This window comes from Zosterops lateralis, assembly GCF_965231275.1.
Source record: "Zosterops lateralis genome assembly, chromosome: 8".
Lineage (NCBI taxonomy): Eukaryota > Metazoa > Chordata > Aves > Passeriformes > Zosteropidae > Zosterops > Zosterops lateralis.
Genome location: NC_139768.1, coordinates 13,850,840 through 13,872,740, shown reverse-complemented (window position 1 = coordinate 13,872,740; position 21,901 = coordinate 13,850,840). Strand labels below are relative to the sequence as shown.

Genomic DNA, 21,901 nt, shown 5'->3' with positions numbered 1-21,901 from the left:
GTCTGGAAAGACAGACCATTCATAGACAATTATTGTTCATATTTGTGTGCATGTTTCTGTTTATTATCTGATGTTTCTAACTGAAAAGAGTTTTGTCCTTATTTCTTGGAACTTTACTGAGATGTAACCATAACTTTTCTGATTCTGGAAGGTAGGTTAAATATCCACTCTTGTAGTTTTAAAAGAAAAAGTAAAGACAACAAATGAGTTTTGGAGTTCCATGGGAGCACCTTAATTTATTAATTTATTACTGATGTTAATTTATTACTGATGATGGTACCAGGTAATTGATACTACTTAACCTGCCTGTTTCATAAGATATGCTTGGCCAACAATGCATTTACCAACAGTGAAGACAAAAAATAAGTTTTGTTTATATCTATGTCACCAAAGTACTGGTGGCATAGGTATAACATAGATATAACAACTTACTGGCTCCTGTACAGATGGGTACCTTTGAAATATCTTCGAAACAAGTTTTGCCAATATCAGCTTAATTCTTGTTTCTTGTATTCAGGAGTGCCAGCCCTGACTGTCACTGCTCTAGTGGCAGAATAGGTGCTAACTCTTGTCTTTCATCTGCCTCTTTCCTCCTGCAGTGACCATAATCTTTTCCTCAAAGATCTTGAGTCTGCATTCATTTCTTGGGCAAAGGTGACATTTAGTTTAGCTGCAATATTTCACATGAGAAAGAAGTGGAAGATGTGACCTTAATTTATTTTTTTGGCTGTTGTTGTTTCATAGTAGTATGCAAAATGTGGAAAGTCAGTCATATTTCATTGGTATTTGGCATCAGCTCAACAACTGATTGCTCTTCTCAGAGCTTTTTTGGAAAGTTTGCAGTACCATAATGACAGCTTTCTAAACACAGATGTCCTCTTGGTACAACCTATAATTTTTTATGAAAGATGTATCGATGTCAGGAATTTGAACAAAGTGCTGGAATTAGTTGAATATTCTTGTTATGAATATGTATTCAAAATATCTACAGTACTTACATTGTAAGTTGGAGGAAGAATATGCAATGTCTGAAGGCAAAGATGTGGGTGCAAAACATCAGAATATAGTTTAAGATAAACTGATTCATTTGTTAGTGGACTGTCTATACTTTAGTGAACTTTCCCCACTATGTTCTATACTGTATGTGTTCTATACTGTGACCTTTTGAAGCATCAAGAACCTCAGGAATACATTTAGATAATGGGGGATTTGGCCACAGAGGATGTCTAATAGCTGAGAGGCCTGGAATAGTTATTAAATGTTCTTGTGAAGTCCCATTAGTAGCCTGTTCTCTCAGCTAAGCCGTCAGGAAGTGAATACTTTAAACACAAATTCCCCTCCTCAAGTCAGCTATTTTTCTTAAAGTTTCTCTTAGATGTTTTCAGTAAGTAAAATTGAGTTGAAAGCTTAATGTATAAGATGATAAACTTCCAGCAGCTTATGGTTCTTAGTAAAGGAATCCTCTATTGTATTTACCTATGGGCCTATTATTTGCAAATACCTACAAATAAGAAGACAGTGCTTAATGGTTATTATATGTAATTTATGTAAGTTCAGACTTGCAAGTGAAAAGGAAAGTTTCCTCTATAACCATTTGAGATTATTTTTTAATGAAAATACAGTCCATTCTATATTGCTCTTCTACCTACTTAGTTCAAGTTAAGATCAGAGTACCATGCAGGAAGTTTATCTAGCAACTCTAATGATACTAGGGGAAATCTAGTTCAAGAAATATTGTCCCATTTTGGTTTTGTGCAGCTCCGCAGCCTGGATATAAGTGATGCAGCTTTTATGACTATAGCTAACTTCATGTAGCTTCCCTCTATCTGTACTTGTACATGGCACTTGGTTTTGATTTATTTTCAGGTCTATACTTCCACACCACTAATGACACTTCATTCAGATTCAGAATAGATACTTTAAAGTTAGAATGCTGCATCAGAAATGATGGAAAACCATAAGCATTAGTTATAAAATGCTTTCTTTTTCAACTTCAACTGGGTCACGCCGTGGTCATTTAATATTATGATACTGGGGTTCTTTCCCTTCTTTCTTGCTTCTGCTTGATGATAAAATCACTTGTCTGGTCTATGTGCATGTGTGTGGCCTAGCCTGGGCTGCTGTTTGGCTTGTCTTGGATCATGACCTTTTGCCAAACCTCAGCAGTAGCTCTTGGGGAAAAAATGTAAACATACAACCAAATTTACTCTGGTTTCTTTATTTAGCTCAGTGAGAGTTAATGCTAATTGCTATAAGGCTTCAATATGACAGGCTTTTTCCTAAATCAGAAAATGGGAGAAGCTAATTTAATATTTTAATTATAGTAATTTAGTAAAGAAAATTCAAGCGGGTGGAAAGCAAATGGCATCTCCTAATGCAGAAGTAAGAATTTTAAGTGTTTAACAGTTTTTGTTATTTTATTTATTAATTTTAATCATAATAAAAGATGTTGTCAAGGACAACAAGGAAGAAAACACGTATTTTGTTAGGCCAGAATTATATGGAAACATTATGCAATAATACCAATTACTAAGAAAGTGCCAGAATTGTGGTCAGTGTAATCATCTACAATTTTCTGAGAATATCCTTACTAAAATGACCTACCTAATTTAAGTGTAATTTCCAAAATAAAGAGACTAAGTGTCTTGTTTGTGACAGTGTAAGTGATGGACACTTTTCCATGTAATGATCTACCTTCTACTAGCATTAAATGACCTTTTTTCTTCCTGTAGGTGATAGTTGAGGATTATGCTGGTTTTTCCTATGTGGTTACAAGTTATGGGGAAACAAGGCAGAGTTTCCATTACTAGAACATAGAATATTTCAGAAATGGAAGGCCTTTGTCTACTTTCTCTGTTATTTTGGCTGTCATTAAAACTCACCTGTCAACAGTTTGCCACTTACCCTATTTTGTATTTGTTCTGAACTGTTACCACTGCTGGCTACAAGAGCTGATCACTTTGCCTGATTGCAACTTGCAGAACATTTAGAGGAGTTGTCAGTTAACACAGAATGTGTGTAATTGATATAAAAATTACTAAAACTGAGTTTCCCCTGCCTAAAATGCTCATATTTGCATATGAACTATGCCTCTTTAAGTTGTTTACAAAAGTGCCCCAGTGTAAAGCTTGAGATAGATTTTTGCTTTGTCTTATGAGTTATAAGAATACAGCTGTTCCATGATGAAAGCAGTATTCTTCCAGGCTTTTTTATATGGATTGACTTTTGCAAGCTAAAGAACTTTTTTGACCTGAGTAGTTCCATATTTAACATACTGTACAAGCAAAAGAGTCGACACAAATGTTTAGTATTGAACATTTGAATGTTAAAAAAAGAGGCTTTGACTCACCCACAGAGCAAAAACCCTAAATCATCAAAGAAATAAACACTTGTGTAGATTAACTTTTGGCAGCAAAAGACTTCTCCTTGCAAGTTGACTCTTGAGGAGAGAGTGCAGAACTTTTGTTTAAACAGTTATATTTATGATAAGGTGTGGAAAACTCACAGTTAAAGAAATGGTCATAACTTCTTGAGCAAATGAAGACAAAGAAAGATAAATCTAGTAGCTGCTGCTGATTCCAGGAAACTAAGATGCTAAGATGAAAATGTTTGACCAAAATATTTTAAAAAACCCGTAAAGCTTCTTCCAGTTCTTAAAGACTTCTTGAAGACTGTTAGTGTTGCAGGCTGAAAACTGAATTTGACTGTAAGAGTCTGACTCAGATCTTAGTTAGGGACAAATCACTCATCGACATCATTGCTATAATGAAATGGGTGTGAGACACAAGTTTTTGGAACTGTGTCCAAGAGATCTACAAAAATGATTGAGAAAGCGCAGAAATACTTATTTATGATTTTGGCTTTGAAAATAAGATATATCCTTCTGTGAAATAAACATTTGGGATAAAATCTTGCCCTATTCAGGTCAATCACAGGTAGTGGACTCAAGTTTTCAGCTAATGTGCATTTTATCTGCAGTAGAATAAAAAGTCATAAGTAAGATAATTCCTGTGGCTGTTGATCCACCTTTGGCAGAGTCAAGCAGTGTATGTGCTGGAATTTCTGGAAGTGGCCAGCCTGAGAAACAGCACTGAAATTAGTGAGCACCAGTTGTTCCCTATGAATTGCAAATTGTCAAAAGATGAGCGCTGCCTACAAGAATTTACAGCGTTTGTCTCCTAGGCCTGCTTAGCTGGTTGCACTGAAGGCACTTCCTCAGGGTTCACATCACAAAAGTCTTTGAGACAGTTCAGTAGTAAATCTCTGTGGGGACTGAGCTGAGAGCAGTGTCATGGCCCCAAGCTCTGTGTCAAGAGCAGACAAGATTACTAATGCCAGTGAAATATTCTTTATCTGTGAAACAGTCAGTCCTCTGGATTGTCAGCAAGTGCAGAATGAAACGCCGATCTGCCAAATATGAGAAACTGCCTGAATTTCAGGACAGAAACCTGACCTGCCTGTTTTTCTCACCTGCTTGGCCTACATAGGTGGAAACGAGAAATTTATTAAGTGTAAAGTGCACAGCACAATGAATAATCAAGCCAAAAGGCTCTTGCTTTGCTGACTAATTATTTCATTCACTCTTTGATTAAAACATTTTTTCCTTGGGTGAGAATGGCTGGCAAGCTTGTTTTGAAAAGTATAAATGGGAAAAGAAAAATTAAAATGAGCAGATTTTTTTAAAAATCTAATCTTAACCGTCTTACTTGGAAAAATATGCTTTTATAAACTGCAGATGATGTACTGTTTTTGATGCTACTATTTAAAAGAAATTCTTAGTTTTAGCTAAGATAGATAAAGGTTGGAATTGCATTGCATTTCATACTCCACATGTATAACAGTGGTAAAGTAGGTAAAATGATAATTAACTGCTCCTCCTATTATGTCTCTCTAGAGATCTGAAGAATAATTTGATCAGCACAATTGAGCCAGGGGCCTTCTATGGGCTTTCAGAACTGAAGCGCCTGTAAGTATTAATTCCATTTGAATTATTCTGAAAATTGTGTTTGTATCGACATTTCTATCCTTGGGCAACTCAAATATGCCACCAAGCAATAATCAAATAAGGGCACTGGGTGTAAAATAGAAAATCACACACTCTGCTTTTTACATTTACCATGCCTTTTTCTTCTTCTTTCTCGTCTTTCTTCCATTTCCTTTTCTTTTTTACCTTTTCCCATTTAAAATCATCAGTTTGCCCTCCAGTAAGTGTCCTAACAAGAACACCTGCAAATGCCTAATTAATGACTAAGCAGATGATATATCACTATGGACATTAATCAGAAATAACATTAAACAGTTCAAATGTTTGTGAACAATGATTTGTGCTACACTAGGTGTTTTTTGGTTTTGTTTACTTTTATCATAAATCAGCCCTATAAAATATGTTATTAGAAAGGAAACTTTGTCATACTGCAGAATTTGTTATTTTCCATTTGATCAACCTTGACTTTGCTTGCTTTATTTTTTATCATGGTTTTCTAAGGAAGCAAGATCTTAGACAGTATATTCCCTATCCATCATTCTTGCAATTCTGCCTTGGAAGAGGTTCTCATAGTACTTTCAGAAGCACTGGCTGATTTTTAAACAACATTTTAGAGGGTAAAAATATTTAAGTTACTAGGATTCTACAGCTGGGCATTTTTCTTTTCATTAACAACTCCTTAGTTGTACTCAGCCTAAGGAAAAGTGAGATGAACCCTTTTTAAATTACAATTTTCCAAGTGACAGCTTCCAAATGTTCATGCACTGTCTAACTAGGCCATCAGCACATGCCAGGCATTTTCCTAGCCATCATGTGTGCTGTCTTATGAGAAAACCTATGAGAAAACAGGGATTACTTTAGTGGGGTGGGAAGATTTAGATGAGAAGGAGAAGGAATGCAAATCCACAGAAGAAGAATTTTAGAAATCCTCTGCTTTTCTGCTGTGTGGTAGCCTTGAACCGCTGAGTGCTGGGAGCACTGCACAAGGTTTCTCTCTCTGATCATACTGTAGCCGTGTTTTCTAACACCAGCCCCTCAGTTCTAGTGTGTTGATGTAGAGAGCCAGTTGCATGATAATGATGAAGTCACAGAGTAGCATTTACGTTTTTAATACAAATAAGAACATTCAGTTTGAAGCTTTATTGCTGCCTCTGTGTACAGGGATAACAGTAGAGTGCAATAATAAAAAATGAGCACTAATTGTTAGTTTGGCCGTGCACTCTAATAACACAACCCTGACCTCTTGTGGGAAAACCAGGAAACCTGTGCAAGTCATGGGCTGCACATCTATAGACTGCACAGGTGGAGCCTTTAGGTCAGGCAGGAGAAAGGAATCAAGGGGGAGGAGCTCATCAGGCGTTGGAAAAGAGAAGAAAAGACTCTTCAGCACAGTAGAATTGACAAAGTTGAGTTTTGTCATGCCAAATCTCAAAAAACCCCTTTGCTGATATGAACAAGTTCCCAGCAACTGGGAGCAGTATAGAAACTGAGAAGCATTTAATTGCTGGAGTGCCACATTTAGTACAAATCCATGTAGTTCCATGGTAAACAAGAAAATACCTTCCAGCTTCAATGTGCAACTGTTGGGAAGGAGACACTAGAGCAAAGGGAGTAAATAGTGTAAACTCCTGTTGAATACTGAATACAGTAATTACTTTAAGACTATACATTCGTCCTTTTATTTCCTGTGTAAAATATAAATGATGCTAAGAAAAGCAGAAGCTGATGTAATGTGGACAACTGCAGGAGAAAAGGCTATGGCAGGTCAGACAGACAAGCCACAGGCTGTCAGAATGTTTTCTGTGAATGATTTGGAGAACTGTTACAATTTGTATTTGAATGACAAACTGAATTATTTCCAGGATTTACTCAAAATAGTACACACAGAATTAATGGAAATTGATAATTTATGAATCACTGAAATTATGGCATTTGGTTATTTAACACAGAAGAGTTCTTTTCTCTAACATCAACTTTGTAAGTCAGCATCAGTAAATTAAATCTTTTACTCCTGAAAAGGAGCACCAGCTTTGTACATTATGAACTGAATTGTGTTTAATGTAACAGGTGTTATTAGTCTGTGGGAAAATGTAGCTAGTTGCCTTTTCTTTTTGCCTTTTTTTTTTTTTTTTTTTTTTGGAAAACATGTTTTACAATACAGAAATTTCAGCCACTGATATATGTCTTTTATGAAAATAACACTTACTGAAGTAAACTTCAAAATAGTGAAATTCAAAAAGGAAGATAGTGTTTATTCTTTCATTTTGGTAAAAATAAGGTTTTAGTGTGTGCCAGTCGTGGAGAAATATGGACTTGTATTGATTAGTATAGACAAAATCTGTTTTTGCTACCCAGATTATGCCCCACATTGTGATGCAATTCTTCCTTATATGTTCAGACTTTACCTAGACAAAAGTAAAGCATTACCCAGCCAAGAATTTTGGGTAGATTCCTCTTTTTCTAATAGAAGGATATATAGATGCATATGTATTTGCCTTAAAGTTGCATTTTTAGATTTCCCAAGTAGCTTTTATTAGGAGAACATAAAGAATAATGCTAATATGATTGCACTGTATTGTATCCTCAGTATTATCTCAGCTGTTCCCTACTTAATATCCTTGACAAGCATTTAAAAAATATTTTAATTCTAATATGATTTTTCATCCTATGCTTGCCCAACAATGTATTCTTTGTCTGATAGACGACGACTTCATAGTGAACTCTAAAGAGATTGCCTTCATTTTCCAGCTAATTGGATGCGTTCCCATGAAAGCAGTAACTGGATTTGTCAAACTGCAACCTTTAGTCTTCCATTTGATTACTTTAGCGTTCTCATATATCAGTAGAAAAATATGGAAACTGCACAATGTAGTAAAAGAATCAGAAAACTAATTCTGAAACAAAAAATACATCCAGATCAATTTTAACATTTTTCTTGGCTGCATGATCACTTAAAATCCTTATGTAATAGTAATGATTAAAAAAAAAAATTCTGGTGAGAAGGAATATTTGGGTCAAGGTTGAAAACCAAGTACAAAAAAATCAAACTCTAATTCAGAATCTACCAAGGGGGATTATTCATATTTTTACCACCATATAATTGCTTATACCTGTCTTCATCTCCCTCCTGTAAGCATCCTGTACACTGTGTTACATGTATGGCTTATACAGAAAACTTTTCTTTGCTTTTTGCAGGCAAAAGTTATGGAATGTGAAGCCTTTTACTGTTTGTGCTCTCAGAAAGCCACAGTATTGCTCTTAAAAGAGCTTGCCAAGTGCTTATCAAAACTGACCTCACTAGCTCAAAAATTAATTGCCTTCTGGTTTCTGTGTTTTCAGCAAGAAAGGCTGTTGTTAATGAGATGAAACATGAGTAAACAGTAAAAAAAAGAGTCAACTTTGGCTGTATATTGCATAGAACAAAATGCAGTGTTCTTCCTAGTCAAAAAACCACAGGTTCTAATAACTCAGATCAATAAAATTCTGTATATTTGTAGTATTATTTTTCTTTTATTTGCTACATATATATAGAATCCCATTTCAATGCAATTAGAACTCACAGTATGATTTGTGGAATATTGCTCAGTAATGTTAATATAAAAGTTATTTAATCTATTTAATTCAGTTAGGTTACAATATAGGAAAAGGTTTTATTTGTCTCTTAACTTCTTAAGTACTAAAAATATAGATGCTTTGTGTGATTATGTAGGGGTGTATATAAATTACAAACTTGCTGTTTTATGGGATTTTTTTTTTTCAGGGATCTTTCAAATAACAGAATTGGTTGCCTAACACCAGAAATGTTTGTTGGACTTAACAATCTTCACAAACTGTGAGTATAACACTGGTTTTGTTTTAGACAGAAGAAATCTAAACTGTGACATGACTGACCTGAGTATAGTTGGCAAGAAAACTACATATAAGAAAGTTGTAGATTTTGTACTAAAAGGCCCTATCCTGAGCCTTTGATTGTGATGAGTTGATATTTTAAATATGTTTTCTCTATTTCAATTGTGAAATCTGTTAGAACTGCAAAGAATTAAATTTCATTTTCACATTAAAAAGCGGCAAAACATGAAATTACTGTTTGCATGTCTAAGAAATAATTAAAGTAAGTTGGTTGTAAATTTCCTGGCTGGGAAAGAGAAAATTCAAAGGAAGAATCCTGGTTTAAATGGACATTTGGCTGGGCCCAGGAGGGCTCCGGATCTTCACTCAGATCTATCTTCATTCCTGAATGAGAAATAAATTCCTATGCTGCCTCACAGTGTGTGACAAATCTTATACTTTATTTTCGTCCTCTCCTGCCAGTTATGGCATTTCCTTGGACAAACAGAGAAATCTTTCTAGGAAGATATGCCATGAGGTCAAGTTAACACCAGGTAAAAGGCTGAAATCTGGCACACTTACAGATCCCATTAATGAGAGTAGCTCTGCCAGGTCTTCTCTGATGAAAACAAATGAGAACAGATGATGGGAAGAGGCCTGATAGCATGTGATGAACAGGTGCAAACCGCCCCTCTTTTTACTCATCTCAGATGATGTGCCAGATTAGGCAAGCCAAACTCACCTTTTGAGGGTTTCTGTCTGCTTTTGTTGTGCACAGGGAACATGACTGTGACTATAAAGCCAGATTATCTTGGGAGGTAAGTTTAATTCAAAACGGCGAAGTCACATTATTAAATGGAGTGTGTTTCTAGATGCTAGGAACAGACTCAATAGAAACAGTTCAAATCCATGCTCTCTCAGAAAGATCTGAAATTTCCATTCACAAATCTCTAAGACCCCATCTTAAAAATGAATTAGAAGTTCAGTACAAAGCATCAGTCTCTTGGTGGCAAAGAACAGGAATTCATTCCCAGAGAGTGCACAGTCTGTGACAGTGTTTGGCTGCACTGTCCCTTTTCTCTGAAGCCCAGGAAAGAATGTGGCAGTGTATCTCTACACCCTTCACTGATGCCAGAGATGCTGAGAAAAGGCACAATATGCAGGCTGAGTGCCCGTGGTTACTGGGCTGATAAAACCACACCATTAAAGTGTGGTTAACATATTAACATTGTATTTTGTTGCATCCAGTCTTTCTGTGGGTCTAACTTTCATTTTGAAATGGCTGTATATGCAGAGCTCGCTGTATTGTTTTCCTTCTGAGGCCCCAGCTTACAGCAGAAATTTGAATAAGATGTTTCTTTAGTGTAGCTCCCAAGTGACAGTCTAGTAATGTTTCTCTCTTTGAATAATATTTAATGAATTTCAGGTCCTTTCATCTTTAAGAAGGTTCATCTCTTCTTGTTCTCTTAACATTGACCAAACCTTGGTTTTGTTACCACCAGATTTCATGTTCATATTCTCTTAATTCTGTGAGACAGAGTCATCGTCGAAAGCTCTAAGTGCAATCACTCAGAAGACCATTTCTGCAGAACATCAGTAATGTCTCACTCCCCTCCCTTCCATCTTCACCATTATCTTACCTTATTTTACAGTAAATGCACTTAACACCAGTTTCTTCACGCTTTTGTGGATATATATGGTAACTGGAGACCTCTTAGTCTGGCCTCTTTGTATTTTATGAGCAAGTTTTGAAAGAAAGAAAAATGGAAAAGAAGTGTTGGCAAATCAGAAATTGGTAAAAAACCAGTATGTGGCAATAGATGGTATATCATGCAATCATATAAAGAGATCTTTAAATTTGTATACAAGATAAATGATTTCTTGGTTTTCATATACATCTAACTTGATGAGGAGATGATCATCAAATTTATACTGGTGTTTTCATTTGAGTGGAATTAACCTTGTAGGCCCCTATTTGCCTGGCTGTTCTTTCAATTTTAACTCATTCTGCAGATCAGAAGTCATACTGAGGGTGGTCTTGGGAAATACTCTTTCCAGGATTTAGTGTGGGCTTCTCCCATAAATATATATAATCCAAATGGCCAACCTGATTGAACAGAAGAGAAAATCATAGTAATGTGATATATTTAGGCTGTATATAATACCTACTCTTTATTAATCTCTTAGTTATAATAGAGCAGTATTTTTGAAGTATGTTTTGCACCATGTCTTAGTGTACTTTCCAAATTTTAACCTAAATTCTTTCTGTCACTTTGCTAAGCTTTTCCTGTTATCTTTTCTCTAGTTCTTTGATCTTTTAAATTTTTGAATTATTTTTTGCAAGATTTAAGATTTGGTTGTTAATCTGTTTAGTCTGTCTTCCATTTTTCTTACTTGGGTTTTAAATTGCCTTTCCACCACTGACCTAATAAATGTGTCCATTCTGCATTGTCGTCTATGTGGCCTAGTGCTTGATTAATTACTTTATTTGTTTCATTACTAGTAGTATTTCAAAAATCTGTCCTTTGGAAATCAGAGGCTTAGTAATAGTTCAGTCTACTTTATACTTTCATCTGAAGTGAATCAGTTCATGATTGTTATGCCAAAAGCTACAGCTGCCTTGCAGGGATTGTTCTCCTTACTAAATCAAAGTCAAGAGTACCACCACTCTTGTTTGGGTCACTTTGTGAAGAAATACAGCTACAGTCCCAATCAAGAGGGACTATTCCCTGCCATTCAGGGTATCACATGTTCCTTGATCTCAGAAATCTCGTATAATGTCCTAATGCTGATGGTAATTATCTAAACTGGGATTTCAATGAGTAAGAAGTGGTCATTGTTGGTGGACTGCAAGCTGATGCTGCCTGGTGCTTTTCTAACACTGTGTAGCTTTGTTTCCCTTGGAAGTTTATGAAGAACCATATTTTTTAAACATAGGTCACCTTTCTGTTGCTACTGATACCTTTGGATTGCGTTTACTTGCCATTTGAGGGGTAGGAGAAAGCTTTTCTCTGGGAAGGTTGTGGAGAAGCATTTACTCAGTGCAGCATCAGTGTTTGTAACAAGGGAAAGATGATGAGTTCGTAAACATGGAATGGTTTCATAGCCATTTACTGAAGGAGAAATATAAAGATGCATACATATGTGTTGATTTATGTAGTTGTTGATTTGGTAATTAGAGCTCTCCCGTGTTATGTTGGCAGAGATGAAGTACAGAAGCATCTTTGCAGGCTGTTATCAAAACCAGTAGGGAGAGCCGTGAGTCCACTGGAAGGAGCAAAGGACATAAATCTTTTCATGTGGCTTCTGTGAAGTACAAATATGGGATTTTCTTGTACTGTTTACAAGCACAAATGGCAGGTGAAACAAAATAACACAGTGTGTTTCACTCAATATTGTAAATCTAATTCAGTTTGAAAAAAAGATGGAGATAGAGCTGAAAAATCAGCTCTAGGCCCAAACTAACACAATGTGGTTTAGCCCAATGGTGTGATGCATAAATCTAAACTGAGAACAGTAAAGGTATGTTCAAATACTTCACTGAAATGATGAGGATTGCCTGGGCTTTCAGTGATAATGCAGGCAATTCTTCAGAGGGCTTGGTGGTTTTGTGCAGTCTAGTTTAGAACAGGACAACCTACAGAATTCTTGATTAAAGAAAAAATGACCTAGTAGCATCATCTTTTTTAAACATGCAGACACACAGAAACCACAATAAATGGTCAGCCTCTTGATATTGTAGAGGAGACTTTTTACTCCATTGCAATCAGGACATGAATGTCAGGGAACAGAAATTGAATTTGAAATTACTAATGGAACCTAAAATTTCATGCAGACCCTGAAATTACTGCAGCCAGTGACTTCTGATTATGTTCCTTGAGATTGATCTAATTTTTACACCCTCTTGGATTTGATTTTTACTCTGTAAAATGATTTCAAAATGCTTTCACGTCATATGACAGACATGCCTGGCAGTGCCTCAGTATGAGTAGATTTATTACATCTTCTAAGATAGTAGTTTGCCTCTTTTGGCTAATATATTGCCTTTTGGCTGTGCTTATGCTGTCATGAGGTGCATGTATTCTAAATAGTAGTGACATAATTGAAGGTAACATATCTTCCAAATCTCCTTTGGACCCAATGTTTCAGTGCTTTGTTCCAGAATTATGTATGCAAATATATTTCTGCTTGGTAATGGAGCTGCTATCTACATTAATTCTGTTTATATTTAATCTAAGTATTAAGAGCTGTGGAATACTGGGATGATGCCACTGTGCTGATATACCAGACTTCATTTATTTAGTCCCTCAGAATTTATCTTTTCAGATTTCAAAATATTGCAGACTGAAATCTGTTTCAACAAGTAGCTACTGCTGGATCTTCCCTTTGTAGCTTCAAACCTAAACTTTATCATTGCTTCCAATTGTTTGATTAAACTATATCTGATTTACTCTTCATCCTGCCTCTGAATCATCATCAGTAGTTAGCTTTGTGATAATATTATACTGCAAATTCTTGTGGGACTTTCTTGATGTCATTGCACCAACTAATCACTTTGTATGGTGCCAGAAATCAAATAAAAACCACTAACACAGTTAATCAGACCCCATTTCAGCAAAATTTCAGCAAATAAGGAAATACACAATGCCACCTGCCCTCTCTGTATTTCTGTTTGTCATTTTTTTATACTTCTTGTCCCACTTTCCTTTTTTTTTTTTTTTTCACAGATCAATCTGTTACCACTGCATTCAACTTTTGGTTTTTAATGCTGCTCTTAAGAGGGAAGCATTCTTCATATTCATATACTTCTGCTTCTATCTATATTCTGCCTCAAATGGTACTTTAACACATGTAACTCTTTTTGGCTGTTTTGTGGCATTTGTCATTTATATTAAAACTTTTGGCAAAAGTGCTTTATTAATTTCTGTAAAAGTATAAGTATTGGTATATGAAAAAAATGCAGGACTTGCTAAATAAGAATGAAATGTATTACCTCTGATAAAATTGAAAGCACATCTTTTTATTAATGGAGGGAGTTAATGGCATAGTAAGTGCTGTCAGCTTTGGAGTGCATTAATTTGTTGTGTTTGAAATGTTTGCAAACTTGGTGTTACAGACATTTTTAGAGCAAATGCCCTTTTATATCAGGCTAGAGTGGGGTTTTAGGATATCTGAAATGGAGGAATTTTACAACACTATACATTTGACAATATTTTTATATATAATGTAAATTATGTGCGCTGAAGAACCAGGTATTTACAGAATGCTGCATCAGTCAGAAATGCATGAGTTATTTGGGTGATTTGAGAATATTTCTGAAACTTTTTCTTAAAGAAAAATCTATTTCCACTGTTGGATATCTAAATATTGTAATTGTGTTTCTTGAACATGGAAATATGTTGTTCACTGAGCTGCTGCAGCATATGCCTTGTCAGGCCTTACATCCAAAAAACACTTAGGTAGGTCCATCTAATTTTAAGTAAGGAGGTTAAATGAGTCTGCGAAATGCTCAATATTTTTAGTTTCCTGTTGACAAATCCAAAATATTAAAGGTAGAGAAATATGTATCTACAAGTAGGGATTCATTTCCACCTTCAGACATATTCACACTTGAAGAGGTACTTGAACGTTCTACCAAGAGCTTTGCACCACAACTGTATAAAGGTGCACTGTTAAAAAAAATCTAAAAATCAGTTCAGTTATATCAACACATCTCATTGTCACTCTGTAATTTCACTTTATGTTGCTGAGCCAGTTTATTTATATACTCTATTACCAGACTTTTAAACGACTAAGAAATTTTGAAGTGTTCAGTTGTATGCGAAAATGAAATTAGTTATTGCTTGAAGAGTGTCTTAACTAATTTGTAAATTAGCAACATTTTCTCTTCTTACTTGAATTCATTGATCCATAGATTACTGGACAGGTTTCAGTAGAAAGCAGAGTTCTTGAGTTTCAGCTTTTCTTACTTTGGCTCCTTACCTGGTTCAGATCTCTTGCAGCTTGAGGGATTCCTGTCTGAGAGCACATGGCTCCTGATCTGAATGTCAGTTTTCAGCTTAGCTTACATTCTTTACTCTGTAGACAAAAGAGAAATAAAATTGATAATTATAACACCATCCTTTTGAAAGAGAAAGTAATAAAAATGATATTTAAAAATAAATTATATAATAAAATAATATAAAAAGAATAATAAAGACAAAATCATTTTTTACCCAGATATCTGCAGCATATCTCCAGTGCAGAGATCTGAAATTTTCCTGATAACTGAATTTTTGTAACCAACCTTGAATTCAAACATGTAGTGTTCAAGCACTGTACAGAAAGAAATGTATATCAATATTTCATAAATAGGTAATTCGTATGCTCTGAAATGTTAAATATTGGATATGCACTAATTTTTAATTTTATGGGTATAGAAAAAGACATTATTACCTGATAATTAAACATTTAATTTTTGTACTACTAGGCATTGGCAGAGCAATACTGTTAAACTGTGTAAAAGTGAATTGCCTCTGTTTGCAAGTTTTCAGTATGAGCCTTTCAGCCATCAAGACAAGAAAGAGTAGAGCACTAATTAAAATGGAAATGTCCTAATTTAAGGACGGGGAAAAATGGTGTGTTTAAAGTCCTTTGTAATAAAACTGTTTGTGTAGTCACTTTGAAAACTCATTACTCTTTAAGGAATTGCTTCAATTCTTTGGAACTTTACTAAATTAAGACACTGTTTTTTGTTTCTTTAACTTGAAATTATATTCTGTGTATACAATAAAAATACAGTATCTATCTCACTGACTAATTATTTTATTAATATTTTTCACTCAAATTCTAGAATGTTCTCTTCTCAAATTCTGTTCTTTAAAATACGTAGAAGTGTTCCTCTTTATGTCACCAAGTGAATTGTATGTATTTCTGCTGGGAAAATAAAGCAAGTAAGAGTGTGGGAATTGATTTAAATATTAGTGTCACCTACCAAAACCAAAAAGCAATGTACCAAATTTAAATATGTTTTTACTGTTGTCAAGAAAGCAATTAGCACTGGGAAAATTATATTCTATAACAATTTTCTTATCTCCTTGTATTTGTTATAACCAACAGTAAATTGACTTTTTCTTTTTCCTTAGGAATTTGTCAGGGAATATTTTTTCAACTCTCATGAATGGACTTTTTTCTGAGCTGCTAGCTCTGAAAGCTCTGTGAGTATCATTCCTTTTGTTTGTAAATCTGAACTAATTCAGAAAGGCATTAAAGTAAACATAGCTGAGTTGAATATGAATTCAAACAGGATTGTTTCTAGAGATGAGTTCCATGTTATTATCCATGTCTGGCTCACTGCTGATGAGCTGCCATCTTTGCCTTTTGCAGGGAAATGGATAGTACTGAGAATTCAACCCCATTCCTGGCTAGCCCAGTCTAGTCCTCCTGACTAGCATCCTTTATCTTCTTTTTTTTCCTTTAGACTTTATAATCTTATACTTTTCCATGGTTTCATGTGTTACATCATATTAGGCCTCTAGTTGCTAAAACCAGTAATGTTAAATATTTTTCCTGGAATTATACTAACAGGTCCCACTTACTGATATTGATTGTACCTGCCTAAGATTTAAAAGTGTATACTGAATATTTCTACTTAGAGGGGTATTTAGTAAATAAAAATATATTATAGTATGATTTTTTGCAGTAAAACAGACTCAAAATTATTTCAGTAGTCAATGATGTTGACAAACCCAGAATTTTTGCATAACTTTATGAAAGTAATTAACAGTGGGACAACATGTCTCGGTTGTCTCAGACTATCTTTGTATTCATGTATCCATAGTTATGCATTTATCTAGAGTTCTCTTTGGAATTAGTTAATTTGAATCTAGCAGAAGAAAGTATGTTCGTGGAAACTTCATGTGTACCAATTGTGGTCGTTCTTTGCCTTTGTAGACATTTCAACACTGATTCACTGATTTGTGACTGTAACCTAAAATGGGTCTTGCAATGGGCCAGAAACGCTTCAGTCCGAATAGCAGAGGAAACAGTTTGTGCTTACCCCAGTGCTTTACATGGACTGTCACTTTATAACCTGAAGGAAAACCAGCTGATATGTGGTGAGTTGTACTCTGATTTAGCATTAAAAATTGAAGGGGAATCCAAAGAAAATACAAAAAACCCCAAACCCAAAAAACCCAAAAAACCCCAAAAACACAGAAAACAAACAAAACCTGACAGGTATGTGGCACAGAAGATACACCTAAGAATGAAAAAGAGCAGGAAAAAAATAGAAATTTCTTATTCCATGTCTCAAGAACATCACTGTTCTGCAATGTATTCAATAATACGCGATTATGACATAAAACATTTAACTATGTAGGTCTACATTGTATTCTTTATGAAACTGAGGATTCCTACAGGAGTTTATATAATGTTTCTTTCAAGTTATATGTCTGACAGTGTGATATTAACGTCAAATTTAATTCTTCTATTTTTTATTTTTATCAACCTGTAACTATACGTTTTAGCACTGCTTCCCGGGGATTAATAGAATTCTTACAGTGAGCTTCAGTTAGGTGAATTCTGTACTTGAAGATCTAGAAGTAAAATGTTTTTTGGATATTTTCTACCATAGCATACATGGTAGATACAGTGGGAGGGAGAAAGCAAAATAGATATGAACAGGTAAAGAAAACTCATTTCACACTGGGTGTTGTCTAGCAACGAGCAGGTTAAACCAGAGATTTTTAAAAGTATCACACTGCAGAAGAAAGATTGCTGCCTGAGATGAGGCCAGTGGGTTCCAGAATCAAGTCTAATTTCACACATAGTTGATTAATTTCAGAATCTTTGAATCTTTGACGTGCTCGAATGACAGAAAATTGCTGAGACTGTGGCTTTGCTAATGTCTTTTGCAAACAAAAGGAGAGTTACACATTTCTCCTAATAACCACAGGAAGAATGGTGTGTGTTGCTAACAAACATATTCATAACAGAAGGGAGATCAGAAGTTGACTGGAATGATATATAGAGAAATGCTTTTAACAACAAATACATATGTTTATAAGTTGAGAAGAGATGTTTATAAAAAAGAGGTGTGAAAGGATGTGAATAGTACCTACCATCAGGTGAATTGTTAAGGAAACACAGATAGATGTCTGGAGGCAGATATGAAATGAGCTCTTGTGAACAAAAGGCAGAGACATTTCCAGCACTCTTTGTTACCAAACATCTGAAATTCTGCAATTCTCTTAAAATACCAAGCTCCTATTTTATAGAAAGCTGTGGGTATCTTTACAGAGATCCATTTCCTAGCAGGAAAAGTACTTCTAAAAGCGCTGGAATGATCAGAAGAGTGATTAAAGATGGTTAATTGGTATTTCCAGGTAACAAGTGAATATAAATCTCTGAATTCTCTAGAGGAAATGAAAGCAATTTCTCAGAATTTCATAATTTATTTCCTAGTAGGACTCCCTATCAGACCTTTGATACAGAATTTATGATGCCTATCTAGTTCTCTCTCCTATTTACAATCTCCACAGAACACTTGACAAGGGCTGTAATGACTGCCAGTAGCTTGACATTGCTCCCACTATCCACAGAGAGTTTTACAGTGGTTGTAATTGCTGAGCCTTCCACCAGCTCTGTAAGGTCTGCCAGGTATTTCATGGTGCTCAGAGTATCTGCTGGGTAGCTCACAGTGCCCAGAACATTTGGCAATTTCATTTTCAGTAAGTAGATTTGAGCTTAGGCATAATAGAAGGCTGTCTGGCACCAAAATAATAATAGCTATTAAGGATGATTTATAAATAATACGCGTTGAAATATGCACAGAGCTGATCAAATTAAACATATCTTAAAGAAAATATTGAGTGACTTAAAAATTAAAAACTCTTTCATGTGAACATCATCCGTACTGTCAGACATTTTTATTTCTATTCACTGATCTTTCTATATGCTAAAAGATGATATGAGATATCACAGTTCCAAGATGAGAAAAAATAGAAGGAAAGGGAAAAAATAAAAATAGGAGAGAAATGAGCAAAGAGTTTTGCCTGAAAGTTAGGGAATGAACCAAAAAGTCAAAGTATGTGGATTCCGAGTAGCTACAGGGAGCAGTTTGCCATCAGCTTTTTAGATTTATTTTATATGTTGAGGTGAGAAAAAAAAAATATCTTTTGAATTTCTTCCTGGCAAATCTTTCTCATGCATCTACTTACTCATAATAGCCAAAGTAGTAAGTTGCCTGTTGGAAACAGTTAAAAACCTGCTTATGGGGTTTTTAGGAGCTAAGTAACTGCACAGTTTTTGAATTCCCAGGGTTCTGCTTGCATATTTCACTAACAGCTTATAAGAGCTACTTAAATCTTCTTCAACAAAATTCTCTGACTGTCAGAAATGTTTGGTTATAAAACAATTCTTCACAATGTTGGAAATAAGGCTGAAAAGCTGGTTTGATGACAAATAATGGTTTTGCCCTTGTCTTGTGTCTTAATGATGAGCGACTGTAATGAATTCATAATGGTATGGACTGAGTATCTTTCTGAAAAGTGGTTGCGAAATTGGCTTCATGCAGTGCCTTGTTACTCTTCCTCCGTGACTCCAAATACAAGTTACTCAATTTCCAGCAGGAAAATTACGTTTTCCTGAATACAAGTGCAATAAATTCCACCTGAGGTCTGATAGGAGCCTGTGATTTTCCCTGGCTCACATCAAAGCAGAGGTGGATTCTCTAGGCCGAATCCTTCACTCAAGAAAGATCTGTGTGAGTATTTGTCTTATGGAGATTAGGAAAGATTGCTCTTAAAGCTGGGTTTTGATTATTTATACTAATGAATAAGATATTAGAATTTAGTTTTGCAGTCTGTAAACTGTATTGATGTTACTGAACAGCATGAAGAAGTAAAATTTCAGTTGTTCTGCAAATTACAATTGACATATAACTGTGATGGAGTGCTTTTCTGTTATAAAATGTTGACTCATCAAAACGGATGTTTGGAAAAGTGCTGACTTTCTTTTTTCCCCCAATTAGATTTTATTTAAAAGTTACAAAATAGTTGACATAATATCAATAATATTTAGATAAATGTTTTGACTAAAATGCTGAAAATATTTACTAAATCTTACTAAAAAATACGGCAAAGGTCAAAGTATAAAAATAATTTTATGGTGCTTTAATACATTTATTTATTTATTTATTCCACAAAGAAAATTATCTGATTCTCCTGGGACAGAATGCTATCCCTCATACAGATCTCCTACAAATTAAAATCCTGGGTTTTGAAAATATAAATGCTCTACTGATGTTTATAAATAAGTAATTGAGAACATATTATTACCTTCTGTTAATTAAAAAAGAAATTGCTTGAAAGAAAATAGAAAAGGATATTGAGAAATCTGGGCTTTTTTGCTTAGAGTTTATTGCATTAATACATAATAAATTACATTTTTATTCTTTATAATTATGTATTTTTTCATGCAATTAGTTAGTAAGTTTTGTTCTTTTTTAGTGTCAGTGGCTTTTCAGGTTTCTATGGTCTACTGTTCTAATCTTGGTCATGATATGGTTGCATGGACCTATAAAGCAGACAGGTTTAAAGAACTAGAGGCAGTGCCTTGTCACTTCTCAGGAAATCTAAATGCAGAGAAGAGTCTACATTGTTTTCAAGTGATTTTTCTCTACTCAGCCAGATGGTTTGCTTTGCATACATTCACATCCTTGAATGGCAGCACTTTCAGGCAAGCTCGTTGTGCTGCATGACACCTTTCTTGTAGCTGTCCTTACCTTTCTGGGCCTTGCTGTGGGGCAGTCTGCCAGAAACCTCCATAGAGCAATCTTGCCCCATGAAACATTCTTAAACAGTCCTGGGTGGCTCTCAGGCCACGTTAGCAGAGCTTGCTCTGGCTCTTTGCATCTGACCCCATATGAGAGGCTAAAGGTAATCCCCAAAAACTGTGTTTGCGCTTTTTCTCTGTATTGATGCAAAGCTTTGCACAGGTATTTTCCTTGAAGAAGAAACAAATTGACTGCTTCTCTTTTCATTATGCTTCTGCATTGAATGTTTCTGCTTCCCACTTCCTTATTATCTGTGTTGAACCGAATGGGAGGACATCTCTTTTGCTTGTTGAGCTGCTCCAGGACTGTAGGACAAGAGTTACAAGAAGTTCTAAGATACAGCATTATTTCTTCACCTACACTCTACGCATCTCTGAAAAACTCATGCTTGTTGCAATAATTACAACCAGCAAGTGGAGACAATTAGCAAAGCTAGTATTAATACATGTTCTCCATATACCATCCTCAGCAAAGAAACTTGAAAGGTAAAGGAAGTACTTATAAGCACAAATGTTAGATACATTCATTGAAGACACAGTATCAGGGGAAAATATGGTAGAAATAGAAATTGCAAAGCACAGAGTAACAGCAAATTACAAGACAAATATCTCAGCCGAGTCATTTTCCTTTCTTGTATTAACATGGGTGAGATAGCATCTAGTTTTAGGTACCATCTTGCCTGCCATAAATGCTTCCCAAGTCACAGGAGCCTGTTTTTCAGAGATGGAAATACCCAGAGCTTCAGTACCCAGAAACTTGGTTTGAATTCTCTTGTTGCTCTGTGTGCTTCACATTCATGAAAATCAGCTGTAGGATGTTTCACAGAGGGGTTATTACAGTAAATTATTTTGAAAGTATGTATTATGCCAGAATGTGTGTTCTGTCCATGACTGGTGCAGCCATTGGTTGTGCACCAATCGCTGTTGGTTGTGATCCATAGAATTGGAAGTATTTACATGAAACTTACAGTGAGAAATTCTTCAGGTTGGTTCATAATTTGCTGAAAGCTTTCATCGTCAGTCCGGACTTTCACCAGGGATGGCAAGGAGTGAACATTCAAAATAGAACTGGAGTTTTGTCTGTGTAGGGTCTGTGTGGTGAGGCTTCTGCTATGCCTTAGGGGGCTGGCTGCTGAGAAAAGAGTTAACACTGCAGTAGAATAAAAATCCATCCTACTGAAAACAGAGATGAGAATATAATAGCTACAAGTTGTGAGTGTCCAACAGTGTTTGAATTATTACACAGTCTCCGAATTCTGTAAACTACCTTAGTTT

General features: G+C 35.2%; 1 protein-coding gene across 1 annotated transcript in view; it reads left to right on the top strand.

Annotated features, from left to right (window-relative positions):
- LOC310912352 (adhesion G protein-coupled receptor A3-like) overlaps positions 1 to 21,901 on the top strand; it is a 253,587-nt gene that overhangs the window by 88,960 nt on the left and 142,726 nt on the right. Inside the window, exons 3-6 of the mRNA XM_083866869.1 lie at positions 4,895 to 4,966; positions 8,745 to 8,816; positions 15,937 to 16,008; positions 16,745 to 16,908. Coding sequence (XP_083722995.1) covers positions 4,895 to 4,966; positions 8,745 to 8,816; positions 15,937 to 16,008; positions 16,745 to 16,908 — 380 coding nt within the window. The remainder of the gene's footprint in view (positions 1 to 4,894; positions 4,967 to 8,744; positions 8,817 to 15,936; positions 16,009 to 16,744; positions 16,909 to 21,901) is intronic.